This window comes from Scyliorhinus torazame, chromosome 1, assembly GCF_047496885.1.
Source record: "Scyliorhinus torazame isolate Kashiwa2021f chromosome 1, sScyTor2.1, whole genome shotgun sequence".
NCBI classification, from domain to species: Eukaryota; Metazoa; Chordata; class Chondrichthyes; order Carcharhiniformes; family Scyliorhinidae; genus Scyliorhinus; species Scyliorhinus torazame.
Window position 1 is genome coordinate 421458483 of NC_092707.1, and position 24093 is coordinate 421482575.

General features: G+C 40.6%; 1 protein-coding gene across 1 annotated transcript in view; it reads right to left on the reverse strand.

Annotated features, from left to right (window-relative positions):
- Positions 1 to 24093, reverse strand: part of LOC140425068 (protein EFR3 homolog B-like) — a 500803-nt gene that overhangs the window by 283117 nt on the left and 193593 nt on the right. Inside the window, exon 10 of the mRNA XM_072508948.1 lies at positions 23745 to 23903. Within this exon, the coding sequence (XP_072365049.1) occupies positions 23745 to 23903 (159 nt within the window). The remainder of the gene's footprint in view (positions 1 to 23744; positions 23904 to 24093) is intronic.

Genomic DNA, 24093 nt, shown 5'->3' on the forward strand with positions numbered 1-24093 from the left:
TACCATCAGGAACAGACAGTATAAATATCAACAAGGTACCAGCAGGAACAGACACAGAATAAATATCAACAATGTACCATCAGGAACAGGCACAAAATAAATACCAACAAAGTACCATCAGGAACAGACACAGTATAAATACCAACAAGGAACCATCAGGAGCGGACACAGTATAAATATCAACAAGGTACCATCAGGAACAGACAGTATAAATATCAACAAGGTACCATCAGGAACAGACAGTATAAATATCAACAAGGTACCATCAGGAACAGACACAGAATAAATATCAACAAGGGACCATCAGGAACAGACACAGCATAAATATCAACAAGGTACCATCAGGAACAGACACAGTATAAATATCAACATGGTACCATCAGGAACAGACACAGTATAAATTTCAACAACTTAGCATCAGGAACAGACACAGTATAAATATCAACAAGGGACCATCAGGAACAGACAGTATAAATAACAACAAGGTACCATCAGGAACAGACATATAAATAACAACAAGGTACCATCAGGAACAGACAGTATAAATATCAACAAGGTACTATCAGGAACAGACAGTATAAATATCAACAAGGTACCATCAGGAACAGCCAGTATAAATATCAACAAGGTACCATCAGAAACAGACAGTATAAATATCAACAAGGTACCATCAGGAACAGACACAGAATAAATATCAACAAGGTACCATCAGGAACAGACACAGTATAAATATCAACAAGGTACCATCAGGAACAGACACAGTATAAATATCAACAAGGTACCATCAGGAACAGACACAGTATAAATACCAACAAGGTACCATCAGGAACAGACAGTATAAATATCAACAAGGTACCATCAGGAACAGACACAGCATAAATATCAACAAGGTACCATCAGGAACAGACACAGCATAAATATCACGAAGGTACCATCAGGAACAGACACAGTATAAATATCAACAAGGTACCATCAGGAACAGACACAGTATAAATACCAACAAGGTACCATCAGGAACAGACAGTATAAATATCAACAAGGTACCATCAGGAACAGACACAGTATAAATAACAACAAGGGACCATCAGGAACAGACACAGTATAAATATCAACAAGGTACCATCAGGAACAGACACAGTATAAATATCAACAAGGTACCATCAGGAACAGACACAGCATAAATATCAACAAGGTACCATCTGGAACAGACACAGTATAAATATCAACAAGGTACCATCAGGAGCGGACACAGTATAAATACCAACAAGGTACCATCAGGAACAGACAGTATAAATATCAACTGGTACCATCATGAACAGACACAGCATAAATATCAACAAGGTACCATCAGGAACAGACACAGTATAAATACCAACAAGGTACCAACAGGAACAGACAGTATAAATATCAACAAGGGACCATCAGGAACAGACACAGCATAAATATCAACAAGGTACCATCAGGAACAGACACAGTATAAATATCAACAAGGTACCATCAGGAACAGACACAGTATAAATATCAACAAGGTAACATCAGGAACAGACAGTATAAATATCAACAAGGTACCATCAGGAACAGACAGTATAAATATCAACAAGGTACCATCAGGAACAGACACAGTATAAATAACAACAAGGGACCATCAGGAACAGACACAGTATAAATATCAACAAGGTACCATCAGGAACAGACACAGTATAAATATCAACAAGGTACCATCAGGAACAGACACAGCATAAATATCAACAAGGTACCATCTGGAACAGACACAGTATAAATATCAACAAGGTACCATCAGGAGCGGACACAGTATAAATACCAACAAGGTACCATCAGGAACAGACAGTATAAATATCAACAAGGTACCATCAGGAACAGACACAGCATAAATATCAACAAGGTACCATCAGGAACAGACACAGTATAAATACCAACAAGGTACCATCAGGAACAGACAGTATAAATATCAACAAGGTACCATCAGGAACAGACACAGAATAAATATCAACAAGGTACCATCAGGAACAGACACAGTATAAATAACAACAAGGGACCATCAGGAGCATACACAGTATAAATATCAATAAGTTACCATCAGGAACCGACACAGTATAAATATCAACAAGGTACCATCAGGAGCGGACACAGTATAAATATCAACAAGGTACCATCAGGAACAGACAGTATAAATATCAACAAGGTACCATCAGGAACAGACAGTATAAATATCAACAAGGTACCAGCAGGAACAGACACAGAATAAATATCAACAATGTACCATCAGGAACAGGCACAAAATAAATACCAACAAAGTACCATCAGGAACAGACACAGTATAAATACCAACAAGGAACCATCAGGAGCGGACACAGTATAAATATCAACAAGGTACCATCAGGAACAGACAGTATAAATATCAACAAGGTACCATCAGGAACAGACAGTATAAATATCAACAAGGTACCATCAGGAACAGACACAGAATAAATATCAACAAGGGACCATCAGGAACAGACACAGCATAAATATCAACAAGGTACCATCAGGAACAGACACAGTATAAATATCAACATGGTACCATCAGGAACAGACACAGTATAAATTTCAACAACTTAGCATCAGGAACAGACACAGTATAAATATCAACAAGGGACCATCAGGAACAGACAGTATAAATAACAACAAGGTACCATCAGGAACAGACATATAAATAACAACAAGGTACCATCAGGAACAGACAGTATAAATATCAACAAGGTACTATCAGGAACAGACAGTATAAATATCAACAAGGTACCATCAGGAACAGCCAGTATAAATATCAACAAGGTACCATCAGAAACAGACAGTATAAATATCAACAAGGTACCATCAGGAACAGACACAGAATAAATATCAACAAGGTACCATCAGGAAAAGACACAGTATAAATATCAACAAGGTACCATCAGGAACAGACACAGTATAAATATCAACAAGGTACCATCAGGAACAGACACAGTATAAATACCAACAAGGTACCATCAGGAACAGACAGTATAAATATCAACAAGGTACCATCAGGAACAGACACAGCATAAATATCAACAAGGTACCATCAGGAACAGACACAGCATAAATATCACGAAGGTACCATCAGGAACAGACACAGTATAAATATCAACAAGGTACCATCAGGAACAGACACAGTATAAATACCAACAAGGTACCATCAGGAACAGACAGTATAAATATCAACAAGGTACCATCAGGAACAGACACAGTATAAATAACAACAAGGGACCATCAGGAACAGACACAGTATAAATATCAACAAGGTACCATCAGGAACAGACACAGTATAAATATCAACAAGGTACCATCAGGAACAGACACAGCATAAATATCAACAAGGTACCATCTGGAACAGACACAGTATAAATATCAACAAGGTACGATCAGGAGCGGACACAGTATAAATACCAACAAGGTACCATCAGGAACAGACAGTATAAATATCAACTGGTACCATCATGAACAGACACAGCATAAATATCAACAAGGTACCATCAGGAACAGACACAGTATAAATACCAACAAGGTACCATCAGGAACAGACAGTATAAATATCAACAAGGTACCATCAGGAACAGACACAGAATAAATATCAACAAGGTACCATCAGGAACAGACACAGTATAAATAACAACAAGGGACCATCAGGAGCAGACACAGTATAAATATCAATAAGTTACCATCAGGAACAGACACAGTATAAATATCAACAAGGTACCATCAGGAGCGGACACAGTATAAATATCAACAAGGTACCATCAGGAACAGACAGTATAAATATCAACAAGGTACCATCAGGAACAGACAGTATAAATATCAACAAGGGACCATCAGGAACAGATAGTATAAATAACAACAAGGTACCATCAGGAACAGACACAGTATAAATATCAACAAGGTACCATCAGGAACGGACACAGTATAAATATCAACAAGGTACCATCAGGAACAGACAGTATAAATATCAACAAGGTACCATCAAGAACAGACAGTATAAATATCAACAAGGTACTATCAGGAACAGACACAGTATAAATATCAACAAGGGACCATCAGGAACAGACACAGTATAAATACCAACAAGGGACCATCAGGAACAGACACAGTATAAATATCAACAAGGTACCATCAGGAACAGACAGTATAAATATCAACAAGGTACCATCAGGAACAGCCAGTATAAATATCAACAAGGTACCATCAGAAACAGACAGTATAAATATCAACAAGGTACCATCAGGAACAGACACAGAATAAATATCAACAAGGTACCATCAGGAACAGACGCAGTATAAATATCAACAAGGTACCATCAGGAACAGACACAGTATAAATATCAACAAGGTACCATCAGGAACAGACACAGTATAAATACCAACAAGGTACCATCAGGAACAGACAGTATAAATATCAACAAGGTACCATCAGGAACAGGCGCAGTATAAATATCAACAAGGTACCATCAGGAACAGACACAGTATAAATTTCAACAAGGTACCATCAGGAACAGACACAGCATAAATATCAACAAGGTACCATCAGGAACAGACACAGTATAAATATCAACAAGGTACCATCAGGAGCGGACACAGTATAAATATCAACAAGGTACCATCAGGAACAGACACAGCATAAATATCAACAAGGTACCATCAGGAACAGACACAGTATAAATATCAACAAGGTACCATCAGGAACAGACACAGCATAAATATCAACAAGGTACCATCAGGAACAGACACAGTATAAATATCAACAAGGTACCATCAGGAGCGGACACAGTATAAATACCAACAAGGAACCATCAGGAACAGACAGTATAAATATCAACAAGGTACCATCAGGAACAGACACAACATAAATATCAACAAGGTGCCATCAGGAGCGGACACAGTATAAATATCAACAAGGTACCATCAGGAACAGACAGTATAAATATCAACAAGGTACCATCAGGAACAGACACAGAATAAATATCAACAAGGTACCATCAGGAACAGACACAGTATAAATAAGAACAAGGGACCATCAGGAGCAGACACTGTATAAATATCAATAAGGTACCATCAGGAACAGACTCAGTATGAATATCAACAAGGTACCATCAGGAGCGGACACAGTATAAATATCAACAAGGTACCATCAGGAACAGACAGTATAAATATCAACAAGGTACCATCAGGAACAGACTGTATAAATATCAACAAGGTACCATCAGGAACAGACAGTATAAATATCAACAAGGTACCATCAGGAACAGACAGTATAAATGTCAACAAGGTACCATCAGGAACAGACACAGAATAAATATCAACAAGGTACCATCAGGAACAGACAGTATAAATATCAACAAGGTACCATCAGGAACAGACACAGTATAAATACCAACAAGGTACCATCAGGAACAGACAGTATAAATATCAACAAGGTACCATCAGGAACAGACACAGTATAAATAACAACAAGGGACCATCAGGAACAGACACAGTATAAATATCAACAAGGTACCATCAGGAACAGACACAGTATAAATATCAACAAGGTACCATCAGGAACAGACACAGCATAAATATCAACAAGGTACCATCTGGAACAGACACAGTATAAATATCAACAAGGTACCATCAGGAGCGGACACAGTATAAATACCAACAAGGTACAATCAGGAACAGACAGTATAAATATCAACAAGGTACCATCAGGAACAGACACAGCATAAATATCAACAAGGTACCATCAGGAACAGACACAGTATAAATACCAACAAGGTACCATCAGGAACAGACAGTATAAATATCAACAAGGTACCATCAGGAACAGACACAGAATAAATATCAACAAGGGACCATCAGGAACAGACAGTATAAATATCAACAAGGTACCATCAGGAACAGACAGTATAAATATCAACAAGGTACTATCAGGAACAGACAGTATAAATATCAACAAGGTACCATCGGGAACAGCCAGTATAAATATCAACAAGGTACCATCAGAAACAGACAGTATAAATATCAACAAGGTACCATGGAACAGACACAGAATAAATATCAACAAGGTACCATCAGGAACAGACACAGTATAAATATCAACAAGGTACCATCAGGAACAGACACAGTATAAATATCAACAAGGTACCATCAGGAACAGACACAGTATAAATACCAACAAGGTACCATCAGGAACAGACAGTATAAATATCAACAAGGTACCATCAGGAACAGACGCAGTATAAATAACAACAAGGGACCATCAGGAACAGACACAGCATAAATATCAACAAGGTACCATCAGGAACAGACACAGTATCATTATCAACAAGGTACCATCAGGAGCGGACACAGTATAAATACCAACAAGGAACCATCAGGAACAGACAGTATAAATATCAACAAGGTACCATCAGGAACAGACACAGCATAAATATCAACAAGGTACCATCAGGAGCGGACACAGTATAAATACCAACAAGGTACCATCAGGAACAGACAGTATAAATATCAACAAGGTACCATCAGGAACAGACACAGAATAAATATCAACAAGGTACCATCAGGAACAGACACAGTATAAATAACAACAAGGGACCATCAGGAGCAGACACAGTATAAATAACAACAAGGGACCATCAGGAGCAGACACTGTATAAATATCAATAAGGTACCATCAGGAACAGACACAGTATGAATATCAACAAGGTACCATCAGGAGCGGACACAGTATAAATATCAACAAGGTACCATCAGGAACAGACAGTATAAATATCAACAAGATACCATCAGGAACAGACTGTATAAATATCAACAAGGTACCATCAGGAACAGACAGTATAAATATCAACAAGGTACCATCAGGAACAGACACAGAATAAATATCAACAAGGTACCATCAGGAACAGACAGTATAAATATCAACAAGGTACCTTAAGGACAGACAGTATAAATATCAACAAGGTACTATCAGGAACAGACAGTATAAATATCAACAAGGTACCATCAGGAACAGCCAGTATAAATATCAACAAGGTACCATCAGGAAAAGACACAGAATAAATATCAACAAGGTACCATCAGGAACAGACACAGTATAAATATCAACAAGGTATCATCAGGAACAGACACAGTATAAATATCAACAAGGTAACATCAGGAACAGACACAGTATAAATATCAACAAGGTACCATCAGGAACAGACACAGTATAAATATCAAAAAGGTAACATCAGGAACAGACAGTATAAATATCAACAAGGTACCATCAGGAGCAGACAGTATAAATGTCAACAAGGTGCCATCAGGAACAGAGAGTACACATATCAACAAGGTACCATCAGGAACAGACACAGTATAAATCGCAACAAGGGACCATCAGGAACAGACACAGTATAAATATCAACAAGGTACCATCAGGAACAGACACAGTATAAATATCAACAAGGTATCATCAGGAGCAGACACAGTATAAATATCAACATGGCACCATCAGGAACAGACACAGTATAAATATCAACAAGATACCATCAAGAACAGACAGTATAAATATCAACAAGGTACCATCAGGAACAGCCAGTCTAAATATCAACAAGGTACCATCAGGAACAGACACAGCATAAATATCAACAAGGTACCATCAGGAACAGACAGTATAAATAACAACAAGGGACCATCAGGAGCGGACACAGTATAAATACCAACAAGGTACCATTAGGAACAGACAGTATAAATATCAACAAGGTACCATCAGGAACAGAAACAGCATAAATATCAACAAGGTACCATCAGGAACAGACACAGAATAAATATCAACAAGGTACCATCAGGAGCGGACACAGTATAAATACCAACAAGGTACCATCAGGAACAAACGTAGCATAAATATCAACAAGGTACCATCAGGAACAGACACAGTATAAATATCAACAAGGTACCATGAGGAACAGACAGTATAAATACCAACAAGGTACCATCAGGAACGGACACAGTATAAATATCAACAAGGTACCATCAGGAACAGACAGTATAAATATCAACAAGGTACCATCAGGAACAGACACAGCATAAATATCACCAAGGTATCATCAGGAACAGACAGTATAAATATCAACAAGGTACCATCAGCAACAGACACAGTATAAATATCAACACGGTACCATCAGGAACAGACACAGTATAAATATCAACAAGGTACCATCAGGAACAGACACAGCATAAATATCACCAAGGTATCATCAGGAACAGACAGTATAAATATCAACAAGGTACCATCAGCAACAGACACAGTATAAATATCAACAAGGTACCATCAGGAACAGACAGTATAAATATCAACAAGGTACCATCAGGAACAGACAGTATAAATACCAACAAGGTACCATCAGGAACAGACAGTATAAATATCAACAAGGGACCATCAGGAACAGACAGTATAAATATCAACAAGGCACCATCAGGAACAGACACAGTATAAATATCAACAAGGTACCACCAGGAACAGACACAGTATAAATATCAACAAGTTACCATCAGGAACAGACAGTATAAATACCAACAAGGTACCATCAGGAACGGACACAGTATAAATATCAACAAGGTACCATCAGGAACAGACAGTATAAATATCAACAAGGTACCATCAGGAACAGACACAGTATAAATATCAACAAGGTACCATCAGGAACAGACAGTATAAATATCAACAAGGTACCATCAGGAACAGACAGTATAAATATCAACAAGGTACCATCAGGAACAGACACAGAATAAATATCAACAAGGTACCATCAGGAACAGACAGTATAAATATCAACAAGGTACCATCAGGAACAGACAGTATAAATATCAACAAGGTACCATCAGGAACATAAGAACATAAGAACTAGGAGCAGGAGTAGGCCACCTGGCCCCTCGAGCCTGCTCCACCATTCAATGAGATCATGGCTGATCTTTTGTGGACTCAGCTCCACTTTCCGGCCCGAACACCATAACCCTTAATCCCTTTATTCTTCAAAAAACTATCTATCTTTATCTTAAAAACATTTAATGAAGGAGCCTCTACTGCTTCACTGGGCAAGGAATTCCATAGATTCACAACCCTTTGGGTGAAGAAGTTCCTCCTAAACTCAGTCCTAAATCTACTTCCCCTTATTTTGAGGCTATGCCCCCTAGTTCTGCTTTCACCCGCCAGTGGAAACAACCTGCCCGCATCTATCCTATCTATCCCCTTCATAATTTTATATGTTTCTCTAAAATCCCCCCTCATCCTTCTAAATTCCAACGAGTACAGTCCCAGTCTACTCAACCTCTCCTCGTAACCCAACCCCTTCAGCTCTGGGATTAACCTAGTGAATCTCCTCTGCACACCCTCCAGTGCCAGTACGTCCTTTCTCCAGTAAGGAGACCAAAACTGAACACAATACTCCAGGTGTGGCCTCACTAACACCTTATACAATTGCAGCAGAACCTCCCTAGTCTTAAACTCCATCCCTCTAGCAATGAAGGACAAAATTCCATTTGCCTTCTTAATCACCTGTTGCACCTGAAAACCAACTTTCTGTGACTCATGCACTAGCACACCCAGATCTCTCTGCACAGCAGCATGTTTTAATATTTTATCATTTAAATAATAATCCCTTTTGCCGTTGTTCTTACCAAAATGGATAACCTCACATTTGTCAACATTGTATTCCATCTGCCAGACCCTAGCCCATTCACTTAGCCTGTCCAAATCCCTCTGCAGACTTCCAGTATCCTCTGCACTTTTTGCTTTACCACTTATCTTAGTGTCGTCTGCTAACTTGGACACATTGCCCTTGGTCCCCAACTCCAAATCATCTATGTAAATTGTGAACAGTTGTGGGCCCAACACTGATCCCTGAGGGACACCACTAGCTACTGATTGCCAACCAGAGAAACACCCATTAATCCCCACTCTTTGCTTTCTATTAATTAACCAATCCTCTATCCATGCTCCTACTTTCCCCTTAATGCCATGCATCTTTATCTTATGCAACAACATTTTGTGTGGCACCTTGTCAAAGGCTTTCTGGAAATCCAGATATACCACATCCATTGGCTCCCCGTTATCTACCGCACTGTTAATGTCCTCAAAGAATTCCACTAAATTAGTTAGGCACGACCTGCCCTTTATGAACCCATGCTGCGTCTGTCCAATGGGACAATTTCCATCCAGATGCCTCGCTATTTCTTCCTTTATGATAGATTCCAGCATCTTCCCCACTACCGAAGTTAAGCTCACTGGCCTATAATTACCCACTTTCTGCCTACCTCCTTTTTTAAACAGTGGTGTCACGTTTGCTAATTTCCAATCCGCCGGGACCACCCAAGAGTCTAGTGAATTTTGGTAAATTATCACTAGTGCATTTGCAATTTCCCTAGCCATCTCTTTTAGCACTCTGAGATGCATTCCATCAGGGCCAGGAGACTTGTCTACCTTTAGCCCCATTAGCTTGCCCATCACTACCTCCTTGGTGATATCAATCCTCTCAAGGTCCTCACCTGTCATAGCCTCATTTCCATCAGTCACTGGCATGTTATTTGTGTCTTCCACTGTGAAGACCGACCCAAAAAACCTGTTCAGTTCCTCAGCCATTTCCTCATCTCCCATTATTAAATCTCCATTTCCATCCTCTAAAGAACCAATATTTACCTTAGCCACTCTTTTTTGTTTTATGTATTTGTAGAAACTTTTACTATCTGTTTTTATATTCTGAGCAAGTTTACTCTCATAATCTATCTTACTCTTCTTTATAGCTTTTTTAGTAGCTTTCTGTTGCCCCCTAAAGATTTCCCAGTCCTCTAGTCTCCCACTAATCTTTGCTACTTTGTATGTTTTTTCCTTCAATTTGATACTCTCCCTTATTTCCTTAGATATCCACGGTCGATTTTCCCTCTTTGTACCGTCCTTCCTTTTTGTTGTTATAAACCTTTGCTGGGCACTGTGAAAAATCACTTGGAAGGTTCTCCACTGTTCCTCAACTGTTTCACCATAAAGTCTTTGCTCCCAGTCTACCTTAGCTAGTTCGTCTCCCATCCCATTGCAATCGCCTTTGTTTACGCACAGACTCAGAATAAATATCAACAAGGTACCATCAGGAACAGACACAGTATAAATATCAACAAGGTACCATCAGGAACAGACACAGTATAAATATCAACAAGGTACCATCAGGAACAGACACAGTATAAATAACAACAAGGTACCATCAGGAACAGACACAGTATAAATATCAACAAGGTACCATCAGGAACAGACACAGTATAAATATCACCAAGGTACCATCAGGAACAGACAGTATAAATATCAACAAGTTACCATCAGGAACAGACACAGTATAAATATCAACAAGGTACCATCAGGAAGAGACAGTATAAATATCAACAAGGTACCATCAGGAACAGACAGTATAAATATCAACAAGGTACCATCAGGAACAGACAGTATAAATATCAACAAGTTACCATCAGGAACAGACACAGTATAAATATCAACAAGGTACCATCAGGAAGAGACAGTATAAATATCAACAAGGTACCATCAGGAACAGACAGTATAAATATCAACAAGGTACCATCAGGAACAGACAGTATAAATATCAACAAGGTACCATCAGGAACAGACACAGTATAAATATCAACAACTTAGCATCAGGAACAGACTCAGTATAAATATCAATAAGGTAGCATCAGGAACAGACACAGTATAAATACCAACAAGGTACCATCAGGAACAGACACAGTATAAATATCAACAAGGTACCATCAGGAACAGACACAGTGTAAATATCAACAAGGTACCATCAGGAACAGTCACAGTATGAATATCAACAATTTACCATCAGGAACAGATGTAGTATAAATATCAACAAGGTACCATCAGGAACAGACACAGTATAAATATCAACAAGGTACCATCAGGAACAGACACAGTATAAATATCAACAAGGTACAATCAGGAACAGACACAGTATAAATACCAACAAGGTACCATCAGGAACAGACAGTATAAATATCAACAAGGTACCATCAGGAACAGACACAGTATAAATATCAACAAGGTACCATCAGGAACAGACAGTATAAATATCAACAAGGTACCATCAGGAACAGGCACAGTATAAATACCCACAAGGTACCATCAGGAACAGACAGTATAAATATCAACAAGGTACCATCAGGAACAGACAAAGTATAAATATCAACAAGGTACCATCAGGAACAGACACAGTATAAATATCAACAAGATACCATCAGGAACAGGCACAGTATAAATATCAACAAGGTACCATCAGGAACAGACACAGTATAAATACCAACAAGGTACCATCAGGAACAGACACAGTATAAATTTCAACAAGGTACCATCAGGAACAGACACAGTATAAATATCAACAAGGTACCATCAGGAACAGACACAGTATAAATATCAACAAGGTACCATCAGGAACAGTCACAGTATAAATATCAACAAGGTACCATCAGGAACAGACACAGTATAAATATCAACAAGGTACCATCAGGAACAGACACAGTATAAATATCAACAAGGTACCATCAGGAACAGACACAGTATACATATCAACAAGGCACCATCATGAACAGACAAAGTATAAATATCAACAAAGGACCATCAGGAACAGACACAGCATAAATATCAACAAGGTACCATCAGGAACAGACACAGTATAAATATCAACAAGGTACCATCAGGAACAGACACTGTATAAATATCAACAAGGTACCATCAGGAACAGACACTGTATAAATATCAACAAGGTACCATCAGGAACAGACACAGTGTAACTATCAACAAGGTTCCATCAGGAACAGTCACAGAATAAATATCAACAAGGTACCATCAGGAACAGACAGTATAAATATCAACAAGGTACCATCAGGAACAGAAACAGTATAAATATCAACAAGGTACCATCAGGAACAGATAGTATAAATATCAACAAGGTACCATCAGGAACAGACACAGTATAAATATCAACAATGTACCATCAGGAACAGGCACAGTATAAATATCAACAAGGTACCATCAGGAACAGACACAGTATAAATACCAACAAAGTACCATCAGGAACAGACACAGTATAAATTTCAACAAGGTAAGATCACGAACAGACACAGTATAAATATCAACAAGGTACCATCAGGAACAGACACAGTATAAATATCAACAAGGTACCATCAGGAACAGACAGTATAAATATCAACAAGTTACCATCAGGAACAGACACAGTATAAATAACAACAAGGTACCATCAGGAAGAGACAGTATAAATATCAACAAGGTACCATCAGGAACAGACAGTATAAATATCAACAAGGTACCATCAGAAACAGACAGTATAAATATCAACAAGTTACCATCAGGAACAGACACAGTATAAATATCAACAAGGTACCATCAGGAAGAGACAGTATAAATATCAACAAGGTACCATCAGGAACAGACAGTATAAATATCAACAAGGTACCATCAGGAACAAACAGTATAAATATCAACAAGGTACCATCAGGAACAGACACAGTATAAATATCAACAACTTAGCATCAGGAACAGACACAGTATAAATATCAACAAGGTAGCATCAGGAACAGACACAGTATAAATACCAACAAGGTACCATCAGGAACAGACACAGTATAAATATCAACAAGGTACCATCAGGAACAGACACAGTGTAACTATCAACAAGGTACCATCAGGAACAGTCACAGTATGAATATCAACAATTTACCATCAGGAACAGATGTAGTATAAATATCAACAAGGTACCATCAGGAACAGACACAGTATAAATATCAACAAGGTACAATCAGGAACAGACACAGTATGAATACCAACAAGGTACCATCAGGAACAGACAGTATAAATATCAACAAGGTACCATCAGGAACAGACACAGTATAAATATCAACAAGGTAGCATCAGGAACAGACACAGTATAAATACCAACAAGGTACCATCAGGAACAGACACAGTATAAATATCAACAAGGTACCATCAGGAACAGACACAGTGTAACTATCAACAAGGTACCATCAGGAACAGTCACAGTATGAATATCAACAATTTACCATCAGGAACAGATGTAGTATAAATATCAACAAGGTACCATCAGGAACAGACACAGTATAAATATCAACAAGGTACCATCTGGAACAGACAGTATAAATATCAACAAGGTACCATCAGGAACAGACACAGTATAAATTTCAACAAGGTACCATCAGGAACAGACAGTATAAATATCAACAAGGTACCATCAGGAACAGGCACAGAATAAATACCAACAAGGTACCATCAGGAACAGACAGTATAAATATCAACAAGGTACCATCAGGAACAGACAAAGTATAAATATCAACAAGGTACCATCAGGAACAGACACAGTATAAATATCAACAAGATACCATCAGGAACAGGCACAGTATAAATATCAACAAGGTACCATCAGGAACAGACACAGTATAAATACCAACAAGGTACCATCAGGAACAGGCACAGTATAAATATCAACAAGGTACCATCAGGAACAGACACAGTATAAATACCAACAAGGTACCATCAGGAACAGACACAGAATAAATATCAACAAGGTACCATCAGGAACAGACACAGTATAAATATCAACAAGGTACCATCAGGAACAGACACAGTATAAATATCAACAAGGTACCATCAGGAACAGACACAGTATAAATATCAACAAGGTACCATCAGGAACAGACACAGTATAAATATCAACAAGGTACCATCAGGAACAGACACAGTATAAATATCAACAATGTACCATCAGGAACAGACACAGTATACATATCAACAAGGCACCATCATGAACAGACAAAGTATAAATATCAACAAAGGACCATCAGGAACAGGCACAGTATAAATATCAACAAGGTACCATCAGGAACAGACACAGTATAAATACCAACAAAGTACCATCAGGAACAGACACAGTATAAATTTCAACAAGGTAAGATCACGAACAGACACAGTATAAATATCAACAAGGTACCATCAGGAACAGACACAGTATAAATATCAACAAGGTACCATCAGGAACAGACACAGTATAAATATCAACAAGGTACCATCAGGAACAGACACAGTATAAATATCAACAAGGTACCATCAGGAACAGACACAGTATAAATATCAACAAGGTACCATCAGGAACAGACACAGTATGAATATCAACAAGGTACCATCAGGAACAGACACAGTATAAATATCAACAAGGTACCATCAGGAACAGACACAGTGTAAATATCAACAAGGTACCATCAGGAACAGACACAGTATAAATATCAACAAGGTACCATCAGGAACAGACACAGTGTAAATATCAACAAGGTACCATCAGGAACAGACACAGTGTAAATATCAACAAGGTACCATCAGGAACAGACACAGTATAAATATCAACAAGGTACCATCAGGAACAGACACAGTATAAATATCAACAAGGTACCATCAGGAACAGACACAGTATAAATACCAACAAGGTACCATCAGGAACAGACACAGTATAAATATCAACAAGATACCAACAGCAACAGACAGAGTATAAATATCAACAAGGTACCATCAGGAACAGACACAGTATAAATATCAACAAGGTACCATCAGGAACAGACACAGTATAAATATCAACAAGGTACCATCAGGAACAGACACATTATAAATATCAACAAGGTACCATCAGGAACAGACAGTATAAATATCAACAAGGTACCATCAAGAACAGACACAGTATAAATATCAACAAGGTACCATGAGGAACAGACACAGTATAAATATCAACAAGGTACCATCAGGAACAGGCACAGTATAAATATCAACAAGGTACCATCAGGAACAGACACAGCATTAATATCAACAAGGTACCATCAGGAACAGACAGAGAATAAATACCAACAAGGTACCATCAGGAAAACACACAGTATATATATCAACAAGATACCATCAGGAACAGACAGTATAAATATCAACAAGGTACCATCAGGAACAGACAGTATAAATATCAACAAGTTACCATCAGGAACAGACACAGTATAAATATCAACAAGGTACCATCAGGAACAGACACAGTATAAATATCAACAAGGTACCATCAGGAACAGACAGTATAAATATCAACAAGGTACCATCAGGAACAGGCACAGTATAAATATCAACAAGGTACCATCAGGAACAGACACAGTATAAATATCAACAAGGTACCATCAGGAACAGACACAGCATAAATATCACCAAGGTACCATCAGGAACAGACAGTATAAATATCAACAAGGTACCATCAGGAACAGACACAGTATAAATATCAACAAGGTACCATCAGGAACAGACAGTATAAATATCAACAAGGTACCATCAGGAACAGACAGTATAAATATCAACAAGGTACCATCAGGAACAGACACAGTATAAATATCAACAAGGTACCATCAGGAACAGACACAGTATAAATATCAACAAGGTACCATCAGGAACAGACACAGCATAAATATCAACAAGGTACCATCAGGAACAGACAGTATAAATATCAACAAGGTACCCTCAGGAACAGGCACAGTATAAATATCAACAAGGTACCATCAGGAACAGACACAGCATAAATATCACCAAGGTACCATCAGGAACAGACAGTATAAATATCAACAAGGTACCATCAGGAACAGACAGTATAAATATCAACAAGGTACCATCAGGAACAGACAGTATAAATATCAACAAGGTACCATCAGAAACAGACACAGCATAAATATCAACAAGGTACCATCAGGAACAGACAGTATAAATATCTACAAGGTACCCTCAGGAACAGGCACAGTATAAATATCAACAAGGTACCATCAGGAACAGACACAGCATAAATATCACCAAGGTACCATCAGGAACAGACAGTATAAATATCAACAAGGTACCATCAGGAACAGACAGTATAAATATCAACAAGGTACCATCAGGAACAGACAGTATAAATATCAACAAGGTACCATCAGGAACAGACACAGTATAAATATTAGAATGTGCCATCAGCAAGAAACTCAATAATAGTGAAAAGTAAGTTTATGGGTCTGTGGGACACTTTCAGAGAGCTGCTATAGAATGATGGTAGAAATAGGATGGAATAGGGGATTGGTACTGTGAAATCTCTCACTGAGTTGCTACACGTGTAATTTTGTTCCCGCTATGGAGTGCCCATTGCGACTCCAGACGATCAGTGCTGATCTGGCTGATTTGGCAAGGTGTTGATTTTTAACTTGGTGCCTCTGTTTCTCCTTCTCCGAGGGGAATGTTGGTTTATATTCAACATCTAATAAAGTGATCACAGCAATGGTCTGCGTCTCCATTGGGAATGTTGATCTCAGTCCGGCCCCTGATAAAAAGTCAGGGTTTGTATTGGTGAATTAGGGATATTTGACCATGACACGATACTATCTTGAAGTATAAATAACCAAGTCACTGGCATGGTTTCTGCTTTTGAAAGAAATTGTGGAGCTTTGTAATTTGGTGCAGAGAGGGAGAAGGTGCTTTTCCCGACTGTTTTTCCCTCTCTCTTTCTTCTGGCCTGTAACTTTTAATCAGCAGGGAGAGAACCAGAGAGCGTCTGAGAACCTGGGAATGTAAGTAAGTGATTTTTACTCATTTTTACTTTTATTACCTGTTCACATTGTGTGTGTGTGTGTGTGGGGGGTGGGGGGGGGGGGGAGAAACTGAAGTGACATCACAGAAAAGCTATGAACTGATTGGCTGGTTGGGAATCTACACTAAATTTTAAAAATTAAGCATTGTTAACTAATTAAACATAATTACTTAATTACTTATTTATAATTTAGAGGGGTATCTAAACCACATTTCGGAGAGTACTGTATTTAGCTTTCACATTTATAGTAGAAATCTAGTGATGGGAAACATATAGATAACAGTAACTTTTTTTTAAAAATGTAAATTTAATTTACTAATTAATTGACGCAATGTCAGTTAGAGGGGTGCAGTGCTCTGGCTGTGAGATGTGGCAGGTCCGGGAGGCTTCCAGTGTCCCGGATGGCTTCATCTGCAGAAAGTGCACCCAACTGGAGCTCCTCACAGACCGCATGGTTCGGTTGGAGCAGCAATTGGATGCACTTAGGAGCATGCAGGTGGCGGAAAGCGTCACAGATCGCAGTTATATAAATGTGGTCACACCCAAGGTGCAGGCAGAGAAATGGGTGACCACCAGAAAGGGCAGGCAGTCAGTGCAGGAATCCCCTGTGGTTGTCCCCCTCTCGAACAGGTATACATACCCCTTTGGATGCTGTCAGGGGTTATAGCCTATCAGGGGAAAACAGCAGCAGCCAGAGCAGTGGCACCACGGCTGGCTCTGATGTTCAGAAGGGAGGGTCAAAGCGCAGAAGAGCAATAGTCATAGCGGACTCTATAGTCAGGGGCACAGATAGGCGCTTCTGAGAATGTGAAAGAGACTCCAGGATGGTATGTTGCCTCCCTGGTGCCAGGGTCCAGGATGTCTCCGAACTGGTAGAGGGCATCCTGAAGGGTAGGGCAAACAGGCAGAGGTCGTTGTACATATTGGTACTAACGACATAGGCAGGAAGGGGCATGAGGTCCTGCAGCAGGAGTTCAGGGAGCTAGGCAGAAAGTTAAAAGACAGGACCTCTGGGATTGTAATCTCGGGATTACTCCCTGTGCCACGTGCCAGTGAGGCTAGAAATAGGAAGATAGAGCAGACAAACACGTGACTAAACAGCTGGTGTAGGAGGGAGGGTTTCCGTTATCTGGACCACTGGGAGCTCTTCCGGGGCAGGTGTGACCTGTATAAGAAGGATGGGTTGCATCTAAACCAGAGAGGCATAAATATCCTGGCCGCGAGGTTTGCTAGTGTCACACGGGAGGGTTTAAACTAGTATAGCAGGGGGGTGGGCACGGGAGCAATAGGTCAGAAGGTGAGAGCATTGAGGGAGAACTAGGGAATAGGGACAGTGTGGCTCTGAGGCAGAGCAGACGGGGAGAAGTTGCTGAACACAGCGGGTCTGGTGGCCTGAAGTGCATATGTTTTAATGCAAGAAGTATTGCGGGAAAGGCAGATGAACTTAGAGCTTGGATTAGTACTTGGAACTATGATGTTGTTGCCATTACAGAGACCTGGTTGAGGGAAGGGCAGGAATGGTAGCTAAACATTCCAGGATTTAGATGTTTCAGGCGGGATAGAGGGGGATGTAAAAGGTGTGGTGGAGTTGCGCTATTGGTTAGAGAGAATATCACAGCTGTACTACAGGAGGACACCTCAGAGGGCAGTGAGGCTATATGGGTAGAGATCAGGAATAAGAAGGGTGCAGTCACAATGTTGGGGGTTTACTACAGGCCTCCCAACAGCCAGCGGGAGATAGAGGAGCAGATAGGTAGACAGATTTTGGAAAAGAGTAAAAACAACAGGGTTGTTGTGATGGGAGACTTCAACTTCCCCAATATTGACTGGGACTCACATAGTGCCAAGGGCTTAGACGGGGCAGAGTTTGTAAGGAGCATCCAGGATGGCTTCTTAAAACAATATGTAGACAGTCCTACCAGGGAAGGGGCTGTACATTCAGAGCGGTTGAATAAACTTGGTTTGTTCTCACAGGAACGAAGGAGGTTGAGGGGAGACCTGATAGAGGTATACAAAATTATGAGGGGCATAGACAGAGTGGATAGTCAGAGGCTTTTCCCCAGTGTAGAGGGGTCAATTACTAGGGGGCATGGGTTTAAGGTGAGAGGGGCAAGGTTTAGAGTAGATGTACGAGGCAAGTTTTTTACGCAGAGGGTAGTGGGTGCCTGGAACTCGCTACCGGAGGAGGTGGTGGAAGCAGGGACGATAGGGACATTTAAGGGGCATCTTGACAAATACATGAATAGGATGGGAATAGAAGGATACGGACCCAGGAAGTGTAGAAGATTGTAGTTTAGTCGGGCAGCATGGTCGGCACGGGCTTGGAGGGCCGAAGGGCCTGTTCCTGTGCTGTACATTTCTTTGTTCTTTGTTCTTGTTCTTTGGTATTGGGGAATGAGCCCGGCCAGGTGGTAGAAGTTTCAGTAGGGGAGCATTTCGGGAAGAGTGACCACAATTCAGTAAATTTTAAAGCGCTGGTGGACAAGGATAAGAGTGGTCCTAGGGTGAATGTGCTAAATTGGGGGAAGGCTAATTATAACAATATTAGGCAGGAACTGAAGAAGCTAGATTGGGGGCGGATGTTTGAAGGTAAATCAACATCTGACATGTGGGAGGCTTTCAAGTATCAGTTGAAAGGAATTCAGGATCGGCATGTTCCTGTGAGGAAGAAGGATAAATATGGCAATTTTCGGGAACCTTGGATGACGAGAGATATTGTAGGCCTCGTCAAAAAGAAAAAGGAGGCATTTGTCAGGGCTACAAGGTTGGGAACAGACAAAGCCTGTGTGGAATATAAGGAAAGTAGGAAGGAACTTAAGCAAGGAGTCAGGAGGGCTAGAAGGGGTCACGAAAAGTCATTGGCAAATAGGGTTAAGGAAAATCCCAAGGCTTTTTACACGTACATAAAAAGCAAGAGGGTAGCCAGGGAAAGGGTTGGCCCACTGAAGGATAGGCAAGGGAATCTATGTGTGAAGCCAGAGGAAATGGGCGAGGTACTAAATGAATACTTTGCATCAGTATTCACCAAAGAGAACAAATTGGTCGATGTTGAGCCTGGAGAAGGGTGTGTAGATAGCCTGGGTCACATTGAGATCCAAAAAAACGAGGTGTTGGGTGTCTTGAAAAATATTACGGAAGATAAGCCCCCAGGGCCTGATGGGATCTACCCCAGAATACTGAAGGAGGCTGGAGAGGAAATTGCTGAGGCCTTGACAGAAATCTTTGGATCCTCACTGTCTTCAGGTGATGTCCCGGAGGACTGGAGAATAGCTAATGTTGTTCCTCTGTTTAAGAAGGGTAGCAAGGATAATCCTGGGAACTACAGGCCGGTGAGCCTTACGTCAGTGGTAGGGAAATTACTGGAGAGAATTCTTCGAGACAGGATCTACTCCTATTTGGAAGCAAATGGACGTATTAGTGAGCGGCAGCATGGTTTTGTGAAGGGGAGGTCGTGTCTCACTAACTTGATCGAGTTTTCCGAAGAGGTCACAAAGATGATTGATGCAGGTAGGGCAGTGGATGTTGTCTATCTGGACTTCAGTAAGGCCTTTGACAAGGTCCCTCATGGTAGACTAGTACAAAAGGTGAAGTCACACAGGATCAGGGGTGAGCTGGCAAGGTGGATACAGAAATGGCTAGGTCATAGAAGGCAGAGAGTAGCAATGGAAGGATGTTTTTCTAATTGGACGGCTGTGACTAGTGGTGTTCCGCGGGGATCAGAGCTGGGACCTTTGCTGTTTGTAGTATATATAAATGATTTAGAGGAAAATGTAACTGGTCTGATTAGTAAGTTTGCAGACAACAACAAAGAACAAAGAAATGTACAGCACAGGAACAGGCCCTTCAGCCCTCCAAGCCCGTGCTGACCATGCTGCCTGACTAAACTACAATCTTCTACACTTCCTGGGTCCGTATCCCTCTATTCCCATCCTATTCATGTATTTGTCAAGATGCCCCTTAAATGTCACTATCGTCCCTGCTTCCACCACCTCCTCCGGTAGACGACACAAAGGTTGGTGGAATTGCGGATAGCGATGAGGACTGTCAGAGGATACAGCAGGAGTTAGATTGTTTGGAGACTTGGGCAGAGAGATGGCAGATGGAGTTTAATCCGGACAAATGTGAGGTAATGCATTTTGGAAGGTCTAATGCAGGTAGGGAATATACAGTGAATGGTAGAACCCTCAAGAGTATTGACAGTCAGAGACATCTAGGTGTACAGGTCCACAGGTCAGTGAAAGGGGAAACACAGGTGGAGAAGGTAGTCAAGAAGGCATACGGCATGCTTGCCTTCATTGGCCGGGGCATTGTGTATAAGAATTGGCAAGTCATGTTGCAGCTGTATTGAACCTTAGTTAGGCCACACTTGGAGTATAGTGTTCAATTCTGGTCGCCACAGTACCAGAAGGATGTGGAGGCTTTGGAGAGGGTGCAGAAGAGATTTACCAGGATGTTGCCTGGTCTGGAGGGCATTAGGTATGAGGAGCGGTTGAATAAACTCGGTTTGTTCTCACTGGAACGACGGAGGTTGAGGGCCGACCTGATAGAGGCTTACAAGATTATGAGGGGTATAGACAGAGTGGATAGTCAGAGGCCTTTTCCCAGGGTAGAGGGGTCAATTACTAGGGGGCATAGGTTTAAGTTGCGAGGGGCAAGGTTTAAAGGAGATGTACGAGGCAAGTTTTTTTACACAGAGGGTAGTGGGTGCCTGGAACTCGCTGCCGGAGGAGGTGGTGGAAGCAGGGACGACAGTGACATTTAAGGGGCATCTTGACAAATACATGAATAGGATGGGAATAGAGGGATACGGACCTCGGAAGTGTAGAGGATTGTAGTTTAGTCGGGCAGCATGGTCGGCACGGGCTTGGAGGGCTGAAGGGCCTGTTCCTGTGCTGCACTTTTCTTTGTTCTTTGTTAACGTGGCGGGTCCTATTTATTTATTCGCTTTTATTTGTTCATGGCAGTTATTGCCAAGACCAAGTTCCATTGCCCATCCCTAACTACTCTTCTAAGGTGGTGGGGAGCTGCCTTCTTGAACCTCTGAATCCATGTGGTGTAGGTACACCCATTGTGCTGTTAGAGATGGAGCTCCAGGATATTGCCCCAACGACAGTGAAGGAACGGCGAGATATTTCCAAGTCAGGGTGGTGAGTGACTTGGAGAGGAACCTCCAGGTGGTGGGGTTCCCAGGTACCTGCTGCCCTTCTAGATGGTAGTGGCCGTGGATTTGTAAGGTTCAGGCAAAGGAGGCATCATGGTGCACACTGCTGCCACCGTGTGTCAGTGATAGGAAAGATTCTGGATGAGATGCTTTGTACTGGATGTTGTTGAGGGTCCTGAGAATTTTTGGAGATGCGCTGATCCAAACAAGTGGATGAATATACAGAATTCCCAGCCTCTGACCTGCCCTTGTATCCACAGTATTTGTATTGCTGGTCCAATTCCGTTTCTAGTTCATGGTAACTCTCCTACACGTTGATGGTGGGATGTTCAATCCTGGCAATGTCAAGGGAAGATGGTGAAATTCGTTTTTACTGGACATTATAATTGCCCAGCACTTATATGGCACAAATATTACTTACCAGTCCTAGCCTGATGTAGTCCAGCTATTTCTGAATGTGGACTGCTTCAATGTCAGAGGAGTTATAAATGATATTGCAAATTGACAATCAACACTTCTGAACAAAGGAAAGTAAAAGACTAAGCAGCTGGAGATGGGTGGGTGCAGGACAGGCCAGTCGGTCGAAATGCTGCCAATATAACTGGAGGAATGGAAGAGATTTCACATAAAACCTAAAGCACTATAAATTGGGAAAGATATGAGATTGTTCACTTCGGAAACTATAAATTCCGGGCAGCATCTTTGCCTCAGCAGTGCCAGGTGTCTCGATTTAAAGTTTTCAACAGGGATGTGCAAAAGATGTTGGCCTTGTGAGCGATGCCCACAAAGCGAGATTGAAAAGACGCTGAGCCAGGTTAAAGCAGGACAATGTTGTACACTTACCGATAGTCTTGATGACAGCCTCCTGAAAAACCCTCTCCTCGTGCTCTTTAATGATCTGGTTACTGATGTTGGGGGCTGAATCGCTGCCCGTCAGTTCATAGTCAATGCTGAGACGTAGATGGCGCAGCAGGGTGTTGAACACCTCCAGCACTGTTGGCCCTGTGTCAGAAAGTTAAGTGCACATTCCATAATCTGAGGGACAGCTGTGAGATTTTGATAATTCTACTCATTTTTAGGGTTTCTATGTTAGTCATAAATAATACCGATGCATTTTATTTTAACCCTTCTTAGACAGTTCAGCTTGAATTTCTGAGACTGGGACATTTTGCAGTTCAGGCTGGGGACAGAA